This window comes from Aquarana catesbeiana, linkage group LG08, assembly GCF_042186555.1.
Source record: "Aquarana catesbeiana isolate 2022-GZ linkage group LG08, ASM4218655v1, whole genome shotgun sequence".
Taxonomy (NCBI): Eukaryota; Metazoa; Chordata; class Amphibia; order Anura; family Ranidae; genus Aquarana; species Aquarana catesbeiana.
In genome coordinates this window covers 16,493,140-16,515,416 of record NC_133331.1, presented here as the reverse complement: position 1 = coordinate 16,515,416, position 22,277 = coordinate 16,493,140, and the positions used below count along the sequence as shown (strand labels likewise).

General features: G+C 36.8%; 1 protein-coding gene across 1 annotated transcript in view; it reads left to right on the top strand.

Annotated features, from left to right (window-relative positions):
- Positions 1 to 4,995: 4,995 nt before the first annotated feature.
- HPSE2 (heparanase 2 (inactive)) overlaps positions 4,996 to 22,277 on the top strand; it is a 329,697-nt gene continuing 312,415 nt past the window's right edge. The window contains exon 1 of the mRNA XM_073595103.1: positions 4,996 to 5,275. Within this exon, the coding sequence (XP_073451204.1) occupies positions 5,037 to 5,275 (239 nt within the window). The 5' untranslated portion in view covers positions 4,996 to 5,036. The remainder of the gene's footprint in view (positions 5,276 to 22,277) is intronic.

The following is a 22,277-nucleotide window of genomic DNA, read 5'->3' as shown; positions in this document are numbered from 1 at the left end:
ATTATTATTATCATTAAAACTATTATTATTATTATTATTATTATTATTATTAATAATAATATCAGACAGGTCCTCATTACTGGAGGAGATTCTTCTATTACTGTTATTATGTTTTTAATTATTATTATTAAAATTATCATTATTATTATTTTTATTATAAAACATTTAGACAGGTCCTCATTACTGGAGGGGATTCTTCTAATACTATTATCATTTTTTAAATTAATAATATTATTATTACAATTATCATTTTTTATTACTATTATCATAATCATCATCATTCGTATTATTATTATTAAACATCAGGCAGGTCCTTATTACCGGAGGAGATTCTTCTATTACTATTATTATATTTATAATTATAAATAGTGTTATTAAAATTATCATCGCTATTATTATTATTATTATCATCATTCGTATTATTATTATTATCATTGTTGTTAAACCTCAGATAGGTCTTTATTAGTGGAGGAGATTCTTCTATTACTATTATCATTATTATTTTTTTTTACTTATTATTATTAACATTATCATTATTATTAGTAGTATTATCGTTATTATATTCAGTATTATTATTGTTATTATTATATAATCATAAGTATTACTTTCATTAATATTATTATAATCATCATGAGTATTATCTCATTCAGGGGTTCAGTATCTGGCTCTGTACGTACAGCGCTCTGGCAGTAGGGGGCGCTATTGTGCTGAGGCTGATCCTCCTCCGCAGAGAAGTTATCGCTCTATTTACAGACAATCAGATTTTCATCGCTCAGCATCGCCATCCGGAGAACGATAGAGATCGCACAGATCGCTGATGTGGATGTCATTGTCGGTGTATCTGGCTGTCGGATTGTCTGATGGGCAATGCAGGCCAACCTCTCTGCGGTATATGTGAGAGATATCCGGACCTCCTTTCCTAAAATACACAAATATATGAATATACTGTATATCTGTTATCGTGACGTCACCAACTGTCAAATTTGATTTAAATTGTGTCTTCTTCTATATTCGATCATCGTTGATCCTATTCTATACATTTCACCCAATAATGATCTGTCATGTGATCGATTCATATATATGCCTTCTGCAGATTTGTGATATCTATTGATGATATCTATTGATCTATAATCTATTCGATTTATTGATCCATAATCTGTGATATCTATCCATAATCTGTGAGATTTATTGATCTATGAGACCAATTGATCAATAATCTGTTATGTCTATTCATCTACAATCTATGAGATCTATTGATCTATAATAGGTGATATATATTGATCTATAATCAATGAGATCTATTGATCTATAATAGGTGAGATCTATTGATCAATAATCTGGGAAATCTATTCATCTATAATCTATGAGATCTATTGATCTATAATAGGTGATATATATTGATCTATAATCAATGAGATCTATTGATCTATAATCAATGAGATCTATTGATCTATAATAGGGGATATATATTGATCTATAATCAATAAGATCTATTGATCTATAATAGGTGAGATCTATTGATCAACAATCTGGGAAATCTATTCATCTATAATCTATGAGATCTATTGATCCATAATCTGTGAGATCTATTGATCCCTAATCTGTGAGATCTATTGATCTATAATCAGTGAGATCTATTGATCTATAATCTATGAGATCTATTGATCCCTAATCTGTGAGATCTATTGATCTATAATCAGTGAGATCTATTGATCTATAATCTATGAGATCTATTGATCCCTAATCTGTGAGATCTATTGATAAATAATAAGTGATATCTATTGATCTATAACCTGGGAGATCTATTGAGTATGGTGTCTGTATTTCTCTCCCCCAATCCCTGTGTATATGGGGTGATCGTCTATGTATTTTTGGGGTGATGGAAGTCTACGGTGTGATATTTTATAGGATGATTTTTTAGATATCGGTGTATTGGTAGTGATAATGGGTGTGATCAGAAGTCTTCGATCCTCTCTGGTCACCATGGTGATGATTGGAGGGGGTCAGACTCATTATGGGATGTTCACAGGCCTGGCAGTATATTGTGCTCACAGTGTTCACTGAAATGTACAGAAAGATCCACCATAACCGGAGCACAACAATTTAATCGATTATCGTTTATGATTATTTTGTTGCTCTGGATCAATAGATCAATGTAGGGAAAAAAAATATAGAAAGGCGGAATTACCTTTTATTTCTAACCACAAATGATCCGATAGATGCCAATAGATCAATACAATCTAAGAAAGCGATCTGATCTTTACCGATTGCGATCATTATCCGCTATATTGATGACTGACTCCATCGTCCGATCAATATATCCAAACCATTGATTATAGGACGGTGTGATAACAGATCTGCAGGAAATCCCTCAGCACATCGGTCACTTCCCTCCAATCAGATCGATTTTCCGACAATGCCATCACTATAGATGTATAGATCACATGAATAATCCCAGAGGCCGATCATTCTATGTCATACGACCCATCGATAGATATATGTCGGGTGACAGGATTATTCATATTCATTTAATCTCAGACACAACCGATCGGTGCACACACATCCAATCACAGATCTTCTATAATATTTATATATATCGTCCTCCTCCCAGGAATTATATATATACAGAGCCACAAACATTCCATCGTCCGACCAGAGAAACCATCGACCGATATAAGAGTATAATACATGGATCGATCCCGAGGAGGAGGAAGATCTCGGCGTACTAATAAATCACCATGATGGTGATGAAGATATCCTGATCTGATCGTAATAATAAATGATGAGGATAATGAAGATGATGATGAGGTGGGTTGAAGATGATGATGATGAAAATGAGGATGATGGTGATGATGATGAAGCTATCCTGATCTGATCGTACCAATAATCGATGAGAATGATGAAAAAGATGACGAGGAGGTTGATGATGATTAGGAGGAGGAAGGTTGAAGATGACGATGAGAATAAAAATGAGGATGATGGTGATGATGATGATGATGATGGAGCTATCCTGATCGTATTAATAAATTATGAAGATGATGATGAGGAGGTTGATGAGGAGGAGGAAGATCTCAGCGTACTAATAAATCACGATGATGGTGATGAAGATGATGAAGATATCCTGATCTGATCGTACTAATAAATAATAATAAAGAGGTGGGTGATGAATGATGAAGACCAGTGATGGTGAGGATGATGATGTATCCTGATCTGATCGTAATAATAAATTATGAGGATAATGAAGATGATGATGAGGAGGGTTGAAGATGATGATGAAAATGAGGATGATCGTGATGATGATGAAGCTATCCTGATCTGATCGTACCAACAATCGATGAGAATGATGAAAAAGATGATGAGGAGGTTGATGATGATGAGGAGGAGGAGGAAGGTTGAAGATGACGATGAGAATAAAAATGAGGATGATGGTGATGATGATGACGATGGAGCGATCCTGATCGTATTAATAAATTATGAAGATGATGATGAGGAGGAGGAAAGTTGAAGATGATGATGAGAATGAAAATGAGGAGCATGGTGATGATGATGGAGATATCCTGATCTGATCGTATACTAATAAAAAAAAGTGATGATGAGGAGGAGGATGATAATGATGAAGGTGATGTTCTGCTGGTACTAATTAATGATGATGAGGATGATCATAAGAATGAAGATATAGAGGGGGGATGATGAAGATGATGGGGATGTTCTTATAGTTCTAATAAATGGTGATGAGGAGGATGAGGAAGCTCTGATCGCACTAATAAAGGGCGGTGATGACAATGACGATGAGGATGATAATGATGATGATTTAAGAAGATGAAGATGAGGATGCTTTGATAGTACTAATAAATGATGATGGTGATGTGGATAATGATGATGAAGATGATGTTCTGATCGTACTAATAAATGGTGATGAGGAGGAAGATGAGGAAGCTCTAATCTTACTAATAATGCGTGGTGATGACAATGACGATGAGGATGGTGATGATGATGAGGATGCCCTGATCATTCTAATAAATTATGAGGATGATAATGATGAGGAGGGTGTTCTGATCGTACTAATAAAGGGTGATGAGGAGGAGAAAGGATGATGATAAAGGATGATGATGATGATAAAGGATGATGATGATGATGATGATGAAGGATGATGATGATGGTGATAAAGGATGATGCTGATGAGAAAGGATGATGATGATAATGAAGATGATGATGAGGATGTTCTGATCATACTAATAAACAGTGATGAGGATGATGAGGATGATGATGATGATAAAGGATGATGATGATAATGAAGATGATGATGAGGATGATGATGAGGATGCTCTGATCATACTAATAAAGGATGATGATAAAGGGTGATAGTGATGATGATGAAGGATGATGATGATGGTGATAAAGGATGATGATGATAATGAAGATGATGATGAGGATGTTCTGATCATACTAATAAAGGGTGATGAGGATGATGATGATAAAAGGATGATGGTGATAATGAAGATGATGATGAAGATGATGATGAGAATGTTCTGATCATACTAATAAAGGATGATGATAAAGGATGATGGTGATGATAAAGCATGATGGTGATGATGATGATGAAGGATAATGATGATAATGAAGATGATGGTGACGATGAAGATGACATTCCAATCGCACTAATCAATGGTGACATCGGTCGGGTGGTGTCGGATGCAGAGACGACAATCCAGAGAAGAGCTGGGGGGTTATTATGGGACGTTCCATCCTCTGATCTCTGACACAAAGTCGCAGTGTGAGTGTCGCAGGCTTCTGTGATGTGTCGCACGGGGGTCGGCCGGTGATGACACTGATTGGTCGCATTCACCTTACCTTTCACCAGCAGCAGCAGGAGTCCGGCGAATGTCGGAGGAATGTGTCGGGGGGGGCGGTGCCGGGCTCCTCTTGGCCCGATGACAGGGGGTGGGTTTCCCCTCCACCAAAACACAGCAAAATCCTCCTCCGACCACCAGAGATCAGAGTCCGCCGACCGTCGGTGTGTGTGTAGAGCCCGGACGATGCCCCCCCTCCGCACCGCTCATCTGCTACCCATCCTCCTCCTCCTCATCCTGTCCCGGGGACCGACCTCTGCCCACCCTGGGGGGGAAAGGAGGGGACTCCCATCATCATCCAGAGGAAGGACCCTCATCCTCCTCGATGTCAACACCAAGAGCCCGATCAGGATCGTCAGCGACAAATTCCTCTCCGTCCAGCTGGACCCGGCGATCATCCGCGACGGATGGCTGGACTTCCTCAGGTAGGTCTGCGACAAACCCTGCTGGATCCATATATACTTCATATATACTCCACATATACTACATACTGTATATACTCCACATAGACATAGGTGTGCGACAAACGAGTGCCGGGGGACTCCACATGTACTCTTTGTATACTCTATGTACTCTATTTACTCCATGTACTCTATATATACTTCATATATACTCCACATGTACTCTATATACCCCATGTACTATATATAATTAATACATACTACATGCGCCCCTATATGCTCCATGTAATCTTTGTACTCTTGTACTCCATAATATATATATATACCCCATGTACTCTAACAACATCATATAATTTATGTACTCAAAATAATCCATTTATACGCCATATCATTTATATACACTATATACACCATATACTCTATATAACCCATATATACCCAATATACTCCATGCACGCTGTATATCCCATTTAGTCCATATATGCTATATAACCTATATACTTCATATATTCAATGCACACTATATACTATATATATACTGCATAACCCATATACAGTTTATACTCCATTAATCCTATACACTCCATATACTCTATATACTTTATATACAAACAACATATACTCTACGTACTTTATATGCCCCATATACTCTATATACCCCATGAACACTTATTCCAGATACATTTTATACTACCTATCCTCTATATAATTCCTATATGCTCCCTATACATTATATTCTCTATATACTGCATATATACCCTTTATACTCCATATATATGATATGCTCTATATACCCCACATACCTTATATAGTTCATATCTCTCTCTATATATATCATATATGCTCCATTTACATTATATTCCCTATATACTCCATATACCCCCATACCCTATATCCTCTATCTATACTGAACATTCATTATATACTCTATATACCCATATACCTTATATCTTCTAAATAAAACATACAGTATATACTTCATATACACCATATGTCCCACATATCCCACATACTCTATATAACCTCCACATACATCATATACTCCCCTACTTATTTAATCCATATATATGCTCCACATACATTATTTACCCTATATATTCCACATATTCTATATGCTCTATATCCTCTATATATACACTATATAATTCATATATACCTCATACATTATACACTCTATGTACTATATATGCCCCCTATACTCTATATACATTATATACCCCCCCAATCCCCTATATTCTCCTTGTATCCTCTCCCTCTCTCTCCTCCATGTGTAAGGTTGTCGGGGGTTGTGTCTCTGGGTCTGGTGTACACAGAATGGTTTCCATTAAGTTGCACATGTTTGCAATGTACAAAGCATCTCAGAAATTTATCAGTTATGACTGAAGAGAACTCTCTGCTCTCTCCGGGCCGACAGTGACAGTTCTGGGCTTTCTGGTGGATCTCTGAGCAGGAGGATCCCATGTGGTCTGGGCTTTCTAATGGATCTCCAAGCAAGAGGATCCCATGTGATCTGGGCTTTCTGGTGCATCTCTGACTAGGAGGATCCCATATGATCTGGGCTTTCTGATGGATCTCTAAGTGTGAGGATCCCATGTGATGTGGACTTTCTAATGGATCTCCAAGCAAAAGGATCTCATGTGATCTGGGCTTTCTGATGTATCTCTGACTAGGAGGATCCCATATGATCTGGGCTTTCTGATGGATCTCTGTGAGGATCCCATGTGATTTGGACTTTCTAATGGATCTCCAAGCAAAAGGATCTCATGTGATCTGGGCTTTCTGATGGATCTCTGACTAGGAGGATCCCATATGATCTGGGCTTTCTGATGGATCTCTAAGTGTGAGGATCCCATGTGATGTGGACTTTCTAATGGATCTCCAAATAAAAGGATCTCATGTGATCTGGGCTTTCTAATGGATCTCCAAGCAAAAGGATCTCATGTGATCTGGGCTTTCTGATGGATCTCTAAGTTATCTGATGAATCTCTGATGTGATCTGGGATTTCCCCTTATTCCTAATATCTCCATGTGATATTGGCTTTCGGGTGGATTTCTGAACGGGAGGATCCCATGTGATATGAGCTTTCTGATGGATCTCTAAGCGGGAGGATCCCATGTTATCTGGGCTTTCTGATGGATTTCTAAACCGGATGATCCCATGTGATCTGGGCTTTCTAATGGATTTCTAAGTAGGAGGATCCCATGTGATCTGGGATTTCTGATGGAACCCTAAGTGGAAGGATCACACGTGATCTGGGCTTTCTAATGGATCTCCAAGCAAGGGAATCCTATGTGATCTGGAATTTCTGGTGGATCTCTAAGCAGGAGGATCCCATTTGATCTGGACTTTCTAATGGATCTCCAGGCAAGAGGATCCTATTTGACGTGGGTTTTCTGGTGAATCTCTGAGTGGAGGGATCCCCCGCAACTTGGGCCTTCTGTTGAATCTCTGAGAGGGAGGATCCCATGCGATCTGAGCTTTCTAATGGATCTCCAAGCAAGAGGATCCTATTTGATGTGAGCTTTTTGGTGAAGCTCACAGTGGGAAGATCCCATGCAATCTGGGCTTTCTAGTGAATCTTTCAGAGGGAGGATCACATGTGATCTGTGCCTTCTGATGGATTTCTAAGCGGGAGGATTCCCTATGATCTTGGGCTTTCTAATTGATCCCTGAGTGGAAGGATCCCCAGTGATCTGGGCTTTCTAATGGATTTCCAAGCAAGAGGATCCCATTTGATGTGGGCTTTCCAGTGAATCTCTGAGTGGGAAGATCCCAAGTGATCTGGGAAGATCCCATATTCCTAATATCTCCCCTTTCTCTCTCTCTGACTCGACAAGTAAATATGAGAAGCTCAGAGATCCCTCTGCAGTAACATCCCTTCAATACCTCTGTGATCAATACATCCCCCTAAGATGTCTTCACTACTAATACAGAACCTTCACTGGATGCATGCTTACACCTTCTCCGACAAACCATTCCCTCCATGAAGTCATTCAATGAGTCGTCATTCCTCTTTACACTTCTATGTCATCTGATTGTTGTCCTGATCTGTGAGATACAGTGCCTTGAAAAAGTATTCATACCCCTTGAAATTTTCCACATTTTGTCATGTTACAACCAAAAACTTAAATGTATTTTATTGGGATTTTATGTAATAGACCAACACAAAGTGGCTCATAATTGTGAAGTGGAAGGAAAATGATAAATGGTTTTCAACATTTTTTACAAATAAATATGTGAAAAGTGTGGGGGGCATTTGTATGGCGCCCCCCGGAGTCAATACTTTGTAGAACCCCCTTTTTCACTGCAATTACAGCTGCAAGTCTTTTTGGGGATGTCTCTACCAGCTTTGCACATCTAGAGAGGGACATTTTTGCCCATTCTTCTTTGCAAAATAGCTCAAGCTCTGTCAGATTGGATGGAGAGCGTCTGTGATCAGCAATTCTCAAGTCTTGCCACAGATTCTCATTTGGACTTAGGTCTGGACTGTGACTGGGCCATTCTAACACATGAATATGCTTTAATCTAAACCATTCCATTGTAGCTCTGGCTGTATGTTTAGGGTCGTTGTCCTGCTGGAAGGTGAACCTCCTCCCCATTCTCAAGGTTTTCTTCCAAGATTGTCCTGTATTTGGCTCCATCCATCTTCCCATCAACTCTGACCAGCTTCCCTGTCCCTGCTGAAGAAAAGCATCCCCTCAACATGATGCTGCCACCACCATGTTTCACAGTGGGGATGGTGTGTTCAAGGTGATGTGCAGTGTTAGTTTTCTGCCACACATAGCGTTTTGCTTTTAGGCCAAAAGCTTCGTCTCATCTGACCAGAGCACCTTCTTCCCCATGTTTGCTGTGTCCCCCACATGGCTTCTCCCAAACTACAAACAGGACTTCTTATGGCTTTCTTCTTGTCACTATTCCATAAAGGGCAGATTTGTGGAGAGCACGACTAATAGTTGTCCTGTGGACAGATTCTCCCACCTGAGCTGTGGATCTCTGCAGCTCCTCCAGAGTTACCATGGACCTCTTGGCTCGTCTCTGATGAATGCTCTCCTTGCCCGGCCGGTCAGTTTAGGTGGACGGCCATGTCTTGGTAGGTTTGTAGTTGTCCCATACTCTTTCCATTTTCGGATGATGGATTGAACAGAGCTCCGTGAGATGTTCAAAGCTTGGGATATTTTTTTTTATAACCTAACCCTGCTTTATACTTCTCCACAACTTTATCTCTGACCTGTCTGGTGTGTTCCTTGGCCTTCATGATGCTGTTTGTTCACTAAGGTTCTCTAATAAACCTCTGAGGGCTTCACAGAACAGCTGTATTTATACTGAGATTAAATTACACACAGGTGGACTCTGTTTACTAATTAGGTGACTTCTGAATGCAATTGGTTCCACTACATTTTAGCTAGGGGTATCAGAGTAAAGGGGGCTGAATATAAATGCACCCCACACTTTTCATATATTTATTTGTAATAAATGTTGAAAACCATTTATCATTTTCCTTCCACTTCACAATTATGTGACACGTTGGGGGTTATATACTAAAGCTGAAGAGTGCAAAATCTGGTGCAACTCTGAATAGAAACCAATCAGCTTCCAGGTTTTATTGCGAAAGCTTAATTGAACAAGTTGAAGTTAGAAGCTGATTGGCTACCATGCACAGCTGCACCAGATTCTGAGTGCTCCAGTTTTAGTAAATCTACCCCTTTGTGTTGGTCTATCACATAAAATCCCAATAAAATACATTTATGTTTTTTGGTGGTAACATGACAAAATGTGGGAAATTTCAAGGGGTATGAATACTTTTTCAAGGCACTGTACATTGTATCGTCTGTGGGGTGCTGGATATTCTATAGAGATTCCGGAAATAGAGAGCCGACATTCTTCCTGATATCAATTCATTACATTTCATCCATTTATATTCCGAATGAATTCAGTCATTCTGATGCTGGGGTCACACGGACACTTTTCCTAATTTTGGGGTCAGATGGACACTTTTCCTGATGTTGGGGTCACATGGACATTTTTCCTGATGTTGGGGTCACACGGATAATTTTCCCGATGTTGGGGTCACATGGACAAGTTTCCCGATATTGGGGTCACATGGACAAGTTTCCTGATGTTGGGGGTCACATGGGCACCTTTCTTGATGTTGGAGTCACATGGATGCTTTTCCTGACGCCGGGGTCACATGAACAATTTTCCTGATGTTGGGGTCACATGGACACTTTTCCAGATGTTGGGGTCACATGGACACTTTTCCTGATGTTGGGGTCATATGGATACTTTTCCTGATGCTTGGGTCACATGGCCCCTTTTCCTGATGTTGGGGTCACATGGACACTTTATCTGATGTTGGGGTCACATGGCCCCTGTTCCTGATGTTGGGGTCACACAGACACTTTTCCTGATGCTGGGATCACATGGCCCCTGTTCCTGATGTTGGGATCACATGGACACTTTTCCTGATGTTGGGGTCACACGGATACTTTTCCTGATGTTGGAGCCACATGGACGTTTTTCCTGATATTGGAGTCACGTGGAAATTTTTCCTGATGTTGGGGTCACAAGGACATTTTTCATGATGTTGGGGTCACATGGACGCTTTTCCTGATGTTGGGGTCACATGGACACTTTTACTGATGTTGGGGTCAGAAGGACATTTTTCCTGATGTTGGGGTCACATGGACGCTTTTCCTGATGTTGGGGTCACATGGACGCTTTTCCTGATGTTGGGGTCACATGGACACTTTTACTGATGTTGGGGTCAGAAGGACATTTTCCTGATGTTGGGGTCACATGCACATTTTTCCTGATGTTGGGGTCACATGGACACTTTTCTTGATGTTGGGGTCACATGGACATTTTTCCTGATGTTGGGGTCACATGGACATTTTTCCTGATGTTGGGGGTCACATGGACACTTTTCTTGATGTTGGGGTCATGTGGACACTTTTCCTGATGTTGGGGTCACATGCACATTTTTCCTGATGTTGGGGTCATGTGGACATTTTTCCTGATGTTGGGGTCACATGCACATTTTTCCTGATGTTGGGGTCACATGGACACTTTTCTTGATGTTGGGGTCACATGGACGCTTTTTCTGATGTTGGGGTCACATGGACGCTTTTTCTGATGTTGGGGTCACATGGAGAAGAAAGGATTTGTACTCACACGTGATGGGAGGATTGAAGTCAGCACAGCCTCAGCTCCTTCACTAAACTAAATTCACTTTTTAAAAACTCTTCAGTAAATCTCCCCAATGTACCATAGAAGCTCGTCCGGCCATTGCTGAGTAATATCCGGTGGAAAATCAGAGCTTTGGATTCTTTTATTAGGCTTTCTAATGGTTTTCCAATAATATGGAAGATTTCATGACTCCAGACTGCTGTGTGCCTGTATGAGGAGCGCTGCGTCCCGCTACGTCCGCGACGTCATCTGCGATGGAGGCGCCTCTTGTGGTGACACAGCGGGTTGTAGAACTGCCGCCAGTCATAAAATAACCAGAACTGCTTAACATAACAGATCGCTGTTTGGAATCTCACCGGGGATTCCTGATGTGGTAATGTAATCAGTCTAACACATGTCCTGCGCGGGGAGGAGGATTTCTTCCCCAAATACAGGACTGTCATTGTATGGAGGGAAGCCGCCGTCCTTATATTATAGACATGGAGGTCCCTCTATAGAAATATTCATCTCATAGACCAGCAGATAGAGAGGATCCCGAGTTACAAACATCACAACGACCCCACTGGGGAGATTTACTAACACTGGAGAGTGCAAAATATGGTGCAGCTGTTCTGTGTGTCAGTTATTTTCAGTTTCCGACACAATGTAAAATATACAGAGAGATGAGAGATAATTGTATGACTAGGATAAGAACAGGAAACATGCAGGACTGGTGTGGATGGTTACGTCTACTATGTAAGACACCATAGAATACTACTACTACTACTGATATACTGCTACTACTACTGATATACTACTACTACTACTAATATACTACTACTACTACTACTATACTACTACTACTACTATACTACTACTAATATACTACTACTACTACTATACTACTACTATTATACTACTACTACTACTATACTACTACTAATATACTTCTACTACTACTATACTACTACTAATATATTACTGCTACTACTAATATAACAATAAGAAAAATATGCTAGTATTACTATTATTATTACTTCTAATATAATAATAAAAATGATATTACTACTACTACTACTACTTCTACTATTACTACTAATAAAAACTTTATTACTCCTACTACTTATACTACTAATATTCTACTACTACTACCACTACGACTAATAATATAAGAAATAACAGTAATATGCTACTACTACTACTAATATACTACCACCACCACCACTACTACTACTAATGTAATAATAACAATAATATGCTACTACTAATATTACTACTAAAATAATAATAACATTTATATTACTTTTATTATTTATACTACTAATATACTACTATTACTAAAAATAATAATAACAGGAATATGCTGCTGCTACTACTACTACTAATATACTACCACCACCACTACTGCTTCTACCATTACTACTACTACTAATATAAAAATAACAACTATATTACTTCTACTAGTTATACTACAGGCATACCCCACTTTTAAGTACACAATGGGGTTTATTTACTAAAGCTAGAAAGTGCAAAATCGGGCTCACTTCTGCATAGAAACCAATGAGCTTCCAGGTTTTATTACCAAAGCTTAATTGAACAAGCTGGGGTTAGAAGCTCATTGGTTTCTATGCAGTAGTGAGCCTGATTTTGCACTTTCTAGCTTTAGTAAATAAACCCCAATGTGTACTTAAAAGCGGGGTATGCCTGTACTAATATACTACTACTACCACTACTACTTCTACTATTACTACTACGACTAATATAATAATCAAAACGATATAACTCCTACTACTTATACTACTAATATACTACCACCACCACTACTACTTCTACTACTACTACTACTACTAATATACTACCACCACCACTACTACTACTACTAATGTCATAATAACAATAATATGCTACTACCAATATTACTACTAAAATAATAATAACATTTATATTACTTTTACTATTTATACTACTAATATACTACTATTACTAAAAATAATAATAACAGTAATATGCTGCTGCTGCTACTACTACTACTAATATACTTCCACCACCACTACTGCTTCTACCATTACTACTACTACTAATATAATAATAACAACTATATTACTTCTACTAGTTATACTACTAATATACTACTACTACTACCACTACTATTACTACTACGACTAATATAATAATAAAAACTATATTACTCCTACTATTTATACTACTTATATACTACCACCACCACTTCTACTTCTACTATTACTACTACTACTAATATAATAATAAAAACTATATTACTTCTACTAGTTATACTACTAATATACTACTACTAATAATATAAGAAATAACAGTAATATGCTATACTACTAATATACTACCACCACCACTACTACTACTATTATACTTCTACTACTACTACTACTACCACTAATGTAATAATAACAGTAATATGCTACTACTAATATAATAATACAAACTATATTACTCCAACTACTTATACTACTAATATACTACCACCACCACTTCTACTTCTACTATTACTACTACTACTAATATAATAATAAAAACTATATTACTGCTACTACTAATACTACTAATCTAATACTACTACCACTACTACTAATAATATAAGAAATAACAGTAATATGCTACTACTACTACTACTAATATACTACCACCACCACTACTACTACTACTATTATACTTCTACTAATACTACCACTAATGTAATAATAACAGTTATATGCTACAACTAATATTACTACTAAAAGAATAATAAAAATGATATTACTTTTACTATTTATACTACTAATAAACTACTTTTACTGAAAATAATAATAACAGTAATATGATGCTACTACCACTACTAATATACTACCACCACCACTACTACTACTAATATACTACTACCAGTACTACTGCTGCCACTTATATACTACTACTACTAATATAATAAAAACAACAATATTCTGCTACTACTAATATTCTACTACTACTACTAATATAATAATGACAATAAGATACTACTACACCTATTAGTTTACTACTTCTAACATTGATATATTACTACTACTACTAATATAATAAAAACAATAATATACTACCACTACTACTATACTACTAAAACTACTCCTATTAATGTATTACTATTACTAATAATAAAATAATACTAATGATATAAGTGTATAAAGTAAAGTCATAGTATGTAGTTATTATAATCTTCCAATACCAGTCGTATCAGTTGCATCTGCGATTGCAGCAGACAAGGCACCCTAAGGAAGGCATCACACACATTGGGATTGATTTACTAAAACTGTAGAGTGCAAAATCTGGTGCAGCTCTGCATAGAAACCAATCAGCTTCTAACTTCATCTTGTTCAACTAAGCTTTGACAAAAAAATAAATAAATCCTGGAAGCTGATTGGTTTGTATGCAGAGCTCCACCAGATTTTGCACTCTCCAGTTTCAGTGAAATAACCCCACAGATATAAGATGATCTCATGAAATTTGTCATACACCGGATTTTACCAAAAATAAAGAAAAGTTCATCTCTACAGTTGTAGTCTAGACGTGAATCTGTCTACATGGAGACATTATTTTATACATTTGGACTGAAGTCAGTGTGCTCAGTCGTCCTCCGTACTCTTCATTCCATGGAACATATCGGAAGTAAGGTCTGGAATCATCTCGGAGGCTTATAGTGGCCATAAAGAGATAAAAGTTTGAATGAAAATTCTTAGGAAAAATCTTAGGAAAATTAGTACAAATTTTTTCAGAGAATTCTAAGAACATTTTGATTAGATTTCGTTTGCTTTTAACATTTGATTTGGGAATGAATGGACTTTACCGGACGAAGACCACATTCACTGTTAGAAATGTACTAGTTGGAGGAAGATTTTCCATCCCGTTCCTTAGAATTTTCCCGTCACTGCAAACAAAAACGAACGTCAATTTGACCCCCCTAATGAATTGTAAAGCAAACCAAATTTCTTAGAACATTCTTTTCCTAAAAAATGTCGTTCAAAATTCTCCCCATCTATGGCCAGTGTTAGGTCTTGCAATGTTCTGACCGTTATGAGTTCTGAGTACTGATGATGTATTGGTGGTAATGTGTGGGGGTCTCCTCATGGCTGTCATTCCTTTCCTTTCCTATCTTAAACTGTATCGCCTCTCTTTACATCTCATACACTCTCAATTGTGGTTTTCAGGGAGGGAGAGAATGTCCGAGTAGCATGGGACAGAATATATTTCTGGTACAAGGGGAAGGAGACATTGTCACCCCCAGAACATGGAAACGTATTAATATTATTATTTTTATCGTTTTTGTTTTTCTTCTTATTATTGTTATTGTTGTTCTTCTTCCTATTATTATTGTTATTATCGTTGTTGTTCTTCTTTTTACTCTTATTGTTGTCATTGTTGTTGTTTTTCTTCTTATTATTATTATTGTTGTTATCATTGTTGTTGTCCTTCCTCTTATTGTTATCCTTGTTGTTAATGTTCTTCTTCTTCTTATTGTTATTATCATTGTTGTTCTTCCTCTTATTGTTATTGTTGTTGTTGTTGTTGCTCTTTGTTCATTGTTATTATCATTTTTTTTGTTGTTCTTCTTTATATTATTATTATTATTATTGTTATTATTATTATTATTATAATTATCATTGTTGCTGTTCTTCTTCCTCTTATTGTTATCATTGATGTTGTTATTCTTCTTTTTATTGTTATTATCGTTGCTGTTCTTCTTCCTATCATTATTATTATTATTGTTATTATCATTGTCCTTCTTCTTCCTCTTATTGTTATCCTTGTTGTTGTTCTTCTTGTTATTATTATTGGTATTATCGTTGCTGTTCTTCTTCCTATCATTATTATTATTATTGTTATTATCGTTGTCTTTCTTCTTCCTCTTATTGTTATCATTGTTGTTGTTCTTCTTCTTCTCGCTGCTCTCGTTGCTGTTCTTCTTCCTATAATTATTGTTATTGTTGTTATTATCGTTCTTATTCTTCCTATTATTATTGTTATTATCGTTCTTCTTGTTGTTCTCCTTCTTATTGTTATCATTGTTATTGTTGTTCTTCGTATTATTATTGTTATTGTTATTATCGTTCTTGTTGTTGTTCTTCTTCTTCCTCTTATTGTTATCATTCTTGTTCTTCATCTTCTTCTTCTTATTATTGTTATTATCGTTCTTGTTCTTGTTCTTCTTCCTCTTATTGTTATCGTTCTTGTTCTTCATTTTCTTCTTCTTCTTATTGTTATTATCGTTCTTGTTCTTTTTCTTCCTATTATTATTGTTATTATCGTTCTTGTTCTTCCTATTATTATTGTTATTATCGTTCTTGCTGTTGTTCTCCTTCCTATTGTTATCATTGTTATTGTTGTTCTTCATATTATTATTGTTTTTGTTATTATCGTTCTTGTTGTTGTTGTTCTTCTTCCTCTTATTGTTATTGTTCTTGTTCTTCATCTTCTTCTTCTACTTATTGTTATTATCTTTCTTGTTCTTCTTCTTCCTATTATTATTGTTATTATCATTCTTGTTGTTGTTCTCCTTCTTATTGTTATCATTGTTATTGTTGTTCTTCCTATTATTATTGTTATTGTTATTATTGTTCTTGTTGTTCTTCTTCTTATTGTTATCGTTCTTGTTGTTCTTCATCTTCTTGTTCTTATTGTTATTATCGTTCTTGTTGTTATTATTATTATTTCTATTATAGAAAGTCCAAAAAGATTATTATGCAGGATTTCTATAGAGTTTGCACAGCACCATACAGAGTTAAGGGAGTTGGTACAGATACAATACAAATCAGTATTAGCGGGTTAGGAGGGCCCTGCTCCGGAGAGCTTACAATCTAATGTACAGATCTGTTGCCTTCAGCAGCTCTTCATCTTCTAGTTTTCCTTCTGCTTTTTTTGGACCCTTCATCTGGTTGCTGCAGACGACACCTCCACTTTTCTTTGTACTCGTTGTCACAATAAGTCACGTTGTGTTTATATGATGTTCTCAGGATCCCATCCCCCCATCCTTCCTCTGATGTTCCTTTCCATAGATGGTTGTCAGTTGTTTTCTCAGATAGTTCAGCGGTTTTCGCAGGTTCTCTGTGGAAAGTTCTGTTACCACACAGAGATGATAACTTACCCGCAGAATGTTTTATGTGAACGTCATCTCCCCCCGTCACGTGTCTCCACATTGATCCATCGGTTATAGAGTTTGATGGGATGATCATTCTTATTGGGAGACATGTGATCAAATATCGCTCTGATTCTCCGACCACTTACAGAAACTTCTCTGCTGATTTACAGGAGTTTTTAATTTCAAAATGTCTTTATTAAGGATTTTAGGTACAGAACTTGTTCACACTTGGAAGTGCAGTCAGTAAAAAAGAAACGGTAAGAAACAGTCAGCATATGTTGTATGTACAGCGATGGAGGCCTAACATAGAACCCTTAGGCCATTTATAAACGAGCAATTAAGAAACATATCAAGACACATATGGGGTTGATTTACTAAAGGCAAATAGACTGTGCACTTTGCAAAGTTGCTCTCTGCAAGCGCAATTGCACCAGAGCTTAGTAAATGAGGCGAAGCTTCACTTTGCAAAGAATACCCAATCACGTGCAAGGAAAATAATAAAAAAAACTCCTTTTTTGCTTGCATGCGATTGGATGATGGAAGTCGGCAGAGCTTCTGCTCATTTACTAAGCTCTGGAGCAACTGCATTTGCACAGTGCACAGTCTATTTGCCTTTAGTAAAGCAACCCCTTACAGTCAGGAGTCTATACACAAGTAGCAGTAATATACGAGATACATTACATCTACTTGTTCTCATCCTACATGACTTTCCTGGCAGAAAAGATATGCTACCAGGTTAGCAAGTTAACTCTGTGGAGCAGGGCTCTCCCAAACCTCTTATATTCAATTGTATTGTATCCGTACCAACTCACTTTACTCTGTATAGTGCTGTACAAACTCTAGAAATTCTGGATAATAATCATTTTGGACTTTCTATAATAATAATAAGCGCTGCGTAAACTGTCGGCGCTATATAAATCCCGTATAATAATAATAATAACAACCACAATCATAATAATAATAATAAGAACAACAATGATTACAATACGAGGAAAAAGAAGAAGAACAACAATGATTACAATACGAGGAAAAAGAAGAAGAAGAAGAAGAACAACAATAATAACAATAATAATAATAAGAAGAAGAAAAACAAAAACAATGATTACAATAAGAGGAAGAAGAACAAGAACAACGATAATAACAATAATAATATAATAAGAAGAAAAAGAACAACAATGATTACAATAAGAGGAAGAAAAAAAAAAGAACAAGAACAATGATAGTAACAATAATAATGATAAGAAGAACAGCAATGATTACAATACGAGGAAAAAGAAAAAGAAGAAGAACAAGAATAAGGATAATAACAATAATAATAATAAGAAGAAGAACAAGACCGATGATTACAAAAGGAGGAAAAACAACAACGATATTAACAAGAAGAAGAAGAAGAATGATTACAATAATAATAATAAGAAGAAGAACAACAAAAATAACAATAATAATAATAATATTAAGAAGAAGAAGAATTACAATAAGAGAAAACAGAAGAAGAAGAACAACAACAACGATAATAACAATAATAATAAGAAGAAAAAGAGCAACACCAATGATTACAAAAGGAGGAAAAAGAAGAAGAAGAACAACAATGATAATAATAATAATAAGAAGAAGAAGAATGATTACAATAATAATAATAATAACAAAGATAATAACAATAATAATAATAAGAAGAAGAAGAATTACAATAAGAGGAAATAGAAGAAGAAGAACAACAACGATAATAATAATAAGAAGAACAACACCAGTGATTACAATAAGAGAAAAAAGAAGAACAACAATGTTAATAACAATAATAATAAGAGGAAGAAGAACAATGATAACGATATGAGAAAGAAGAAGAAGAAGAAAAACAACAAAAAATATAATAATAATGACAATAAGAAGAAGCAACAACATATAGGAAGGGTGGAAATCACGAGTACTAAAGCTTTGAATACCAATCTAACCAAGGCCGCCACAATTCAATGGTTGTAGAGTACTTTCCTGAGCTAGAGGCAAATAGCATTGTATGTACAGTGAACATGTGTAGTGCTTATCACCCCCCTGAGTTCTGGAGCGTTTGAGTCTTTCCAGTGTCTGACTAGGGTTAGCTGTGCAGCTAAAAGGATGTGTAATACTACATTTCTTAATGGAAGGGGTATAGCCTCCACTCCCAGGGAAAGCAGAGCCAGTCCCAGAGAAAGTGGGATAGGAAGTCCCAGGACTTGCGCCATGAGGCCAAAAACAGGAGGCCAAAAAGTGGAAAGATGTTGAGAGGTCCATAAGATGTGGACTAGTGTACCAGACGCTCCACACCCTCTCCAACAATTGGGAGATACGTGTGGTGTGAATTTGGATATGCGGTATGGAGTTAGATACCACCTCATTAAAAAAAAATTGGGATAATTCCCATTGGTTCATGCTTCTACTAGCTGTAGTGTTCAAAGCTCTCTGCCATTGTTGATATACAGAGTTCTCATTGATCAGATCTCTAACATAGAACAAATATTGAGTCCACATAATAATAATCAATTTATTGGTAAACAAGTGCTGTGCTCCTAATATCATTAAAAAGTTAACCCCTTCCCACCTATGGGTAAAACAAATGTTAATGCCTAAGCAGAATCGTGCAACTTTGACATGGGTTAGTAAAACTGTACATATCATCACAACTGCTTTGTGCATCCAGGTGGATTATACCGCGTTTTTTTCAGGACAAATTGGACTTTCATTTGGTGGTAAATAGTAATGGATATCTCCTGTTTTTTTTTTATTATCAAAGGAAAACTGGCCTAAAATAGTAAACAAAATATATATTTTTTAATTTAGCTGTATATTTCTTGCTACTAGTATAACCTTCCACTAAAGAACAACCCAAAATACATTCTCCTGCTCCTGACGATTGCAACGATACCACATATGTGTATGTTAGTTGTTGTTTGGACCCGTAGTACAGCCCAGAAACATTAGTGTGCATTTTGCTTTTTTTTTTTTATTCTGCCTAAAAGACACTGACACCACCTGACACTAATAAAAAAAAAAAACAAAAAATGACCCTGACCTTGACCCAAACACTAACCCTGGCACTGACCTAGATCAAACCTTGATCTAGGTTTTTTAATTATTATATTTATTATTATTTTTTAAACTTTTTAAAATTTTTTTACACTCACTTTTTTCTCTCTCTGTAAAAAGAGAGAGAGATACAATGTATCTCTCTCCTCCATTCGGAGAGAGAAAACACAGGGATGGGCTTCACAGTGACAGATCACTATAATAGCCAATCAGAGGCTGTCACAGCAATCAGGTGACCTGGAATCAGGAGTTCCGGGTCCCGAGCGTCAGTACGGGGCCCGGGGCTCTCGGCGAGACCCTGGTCTCTGTGCTCCCAGCACACCACGCGGCGCCCTCCCAGCACGAAGGCAGATACACATTACACATTGTTAGGCACATATTTAACCCCTTTATTGCCCCAGATGTTACCCCTTCCCAGCCAGTGTCATTAGTACAGTGACAGTGTATAGTATTATCACTGATCGCTGTGTTAGTGTCATTAGTAATGTCAGTGTCAGTTCCCCCACCCAGCTTCAGTTAATGTCAGATTGACCGTTTCAGTATTACAGTCCCGTTATAAGTCACTGATCGATGCCATTAGTAGTAAAAAAAGAAAAAAAAAATATGTAGCAAAATACATATTGGCCAACACTTATTAACTTAAGAATTTAGATTTTTTCAATTTTTTATTGGATATGTTTTATAGCAGAAAGTAAAAAATTATTGTTTTTTTTTATATATCACAAAAAAATAAAAAAATAATAAAAATCCAGTGGTGATCAAATACCACCTGAAGAAAGCTCAGTTTGTGGGGAAAAAATGATATAAGTTTCATTTGGGTACAATGTTGTACGACTGCTCAATTACCCGTTAAAGTAGTGCAGTGCTGAATAGCAAAAAATGGGCATGAAGGGGGGTAAAACCTTCCTGAGGTCAAGCGGTAGAAGAATTACACTTCTTAGTTTTGGATTTTGCAGGTATATGGAGATTATCATGTTTCTGTGCATAGTTGCTATCTATAGGTGGATCCACTATTTGAAGTGATCTATATGTTCTCATGTTTGTTGCACTGCATGATATATTGTATAGAGAATATTATTGACTTTTTAATAATATGAGGAGCACAGCACTTGTTTACCAATTCTGTATAACCCTTGATATCTAGTGGTATGCCAGCAGCTTTATTTGGCTTCTTTTCCATATTGCACTTGCACTCGGAAATTTACCTGTAAAAACCTGATAAAAAATAATGTTCTTTAGCAAATAACATACATTCTACATGAATAATTGTGCCACCAAAAAATGAGTGTGTGCTGTAAATTACCTCTGGAATTGTTCCTGTTATTTCTTGCTGAAGGCGGCCATTTTGTTGAAGCCCAGAGCCCCCGCCCCCCCCCCCCCCGAGCAGCAGTAAATCTTTAGGCTGTCAGCAGATCAAATTCAGCGCAATGGCGAAAAATAGAGGGTGACTGAGCATGTGCAGAGCAGGGTGAGACTGGATTGTACACAGTATAGACACTTATTTTTAATGTTTTACATGTGTCTAGACCTGCAAAAGGGGCCAGCCCTGATGTTATCTATCAGGACATCATTTTCTGACTAAAGTTCCACCTAACCACTTAAAGACCAGGCCTATTTCTGACATTTGTTGCTTAAAACCTGTATTTTTTTGCTAGAAAATGACTTAGAACCCCCAAACATTATAC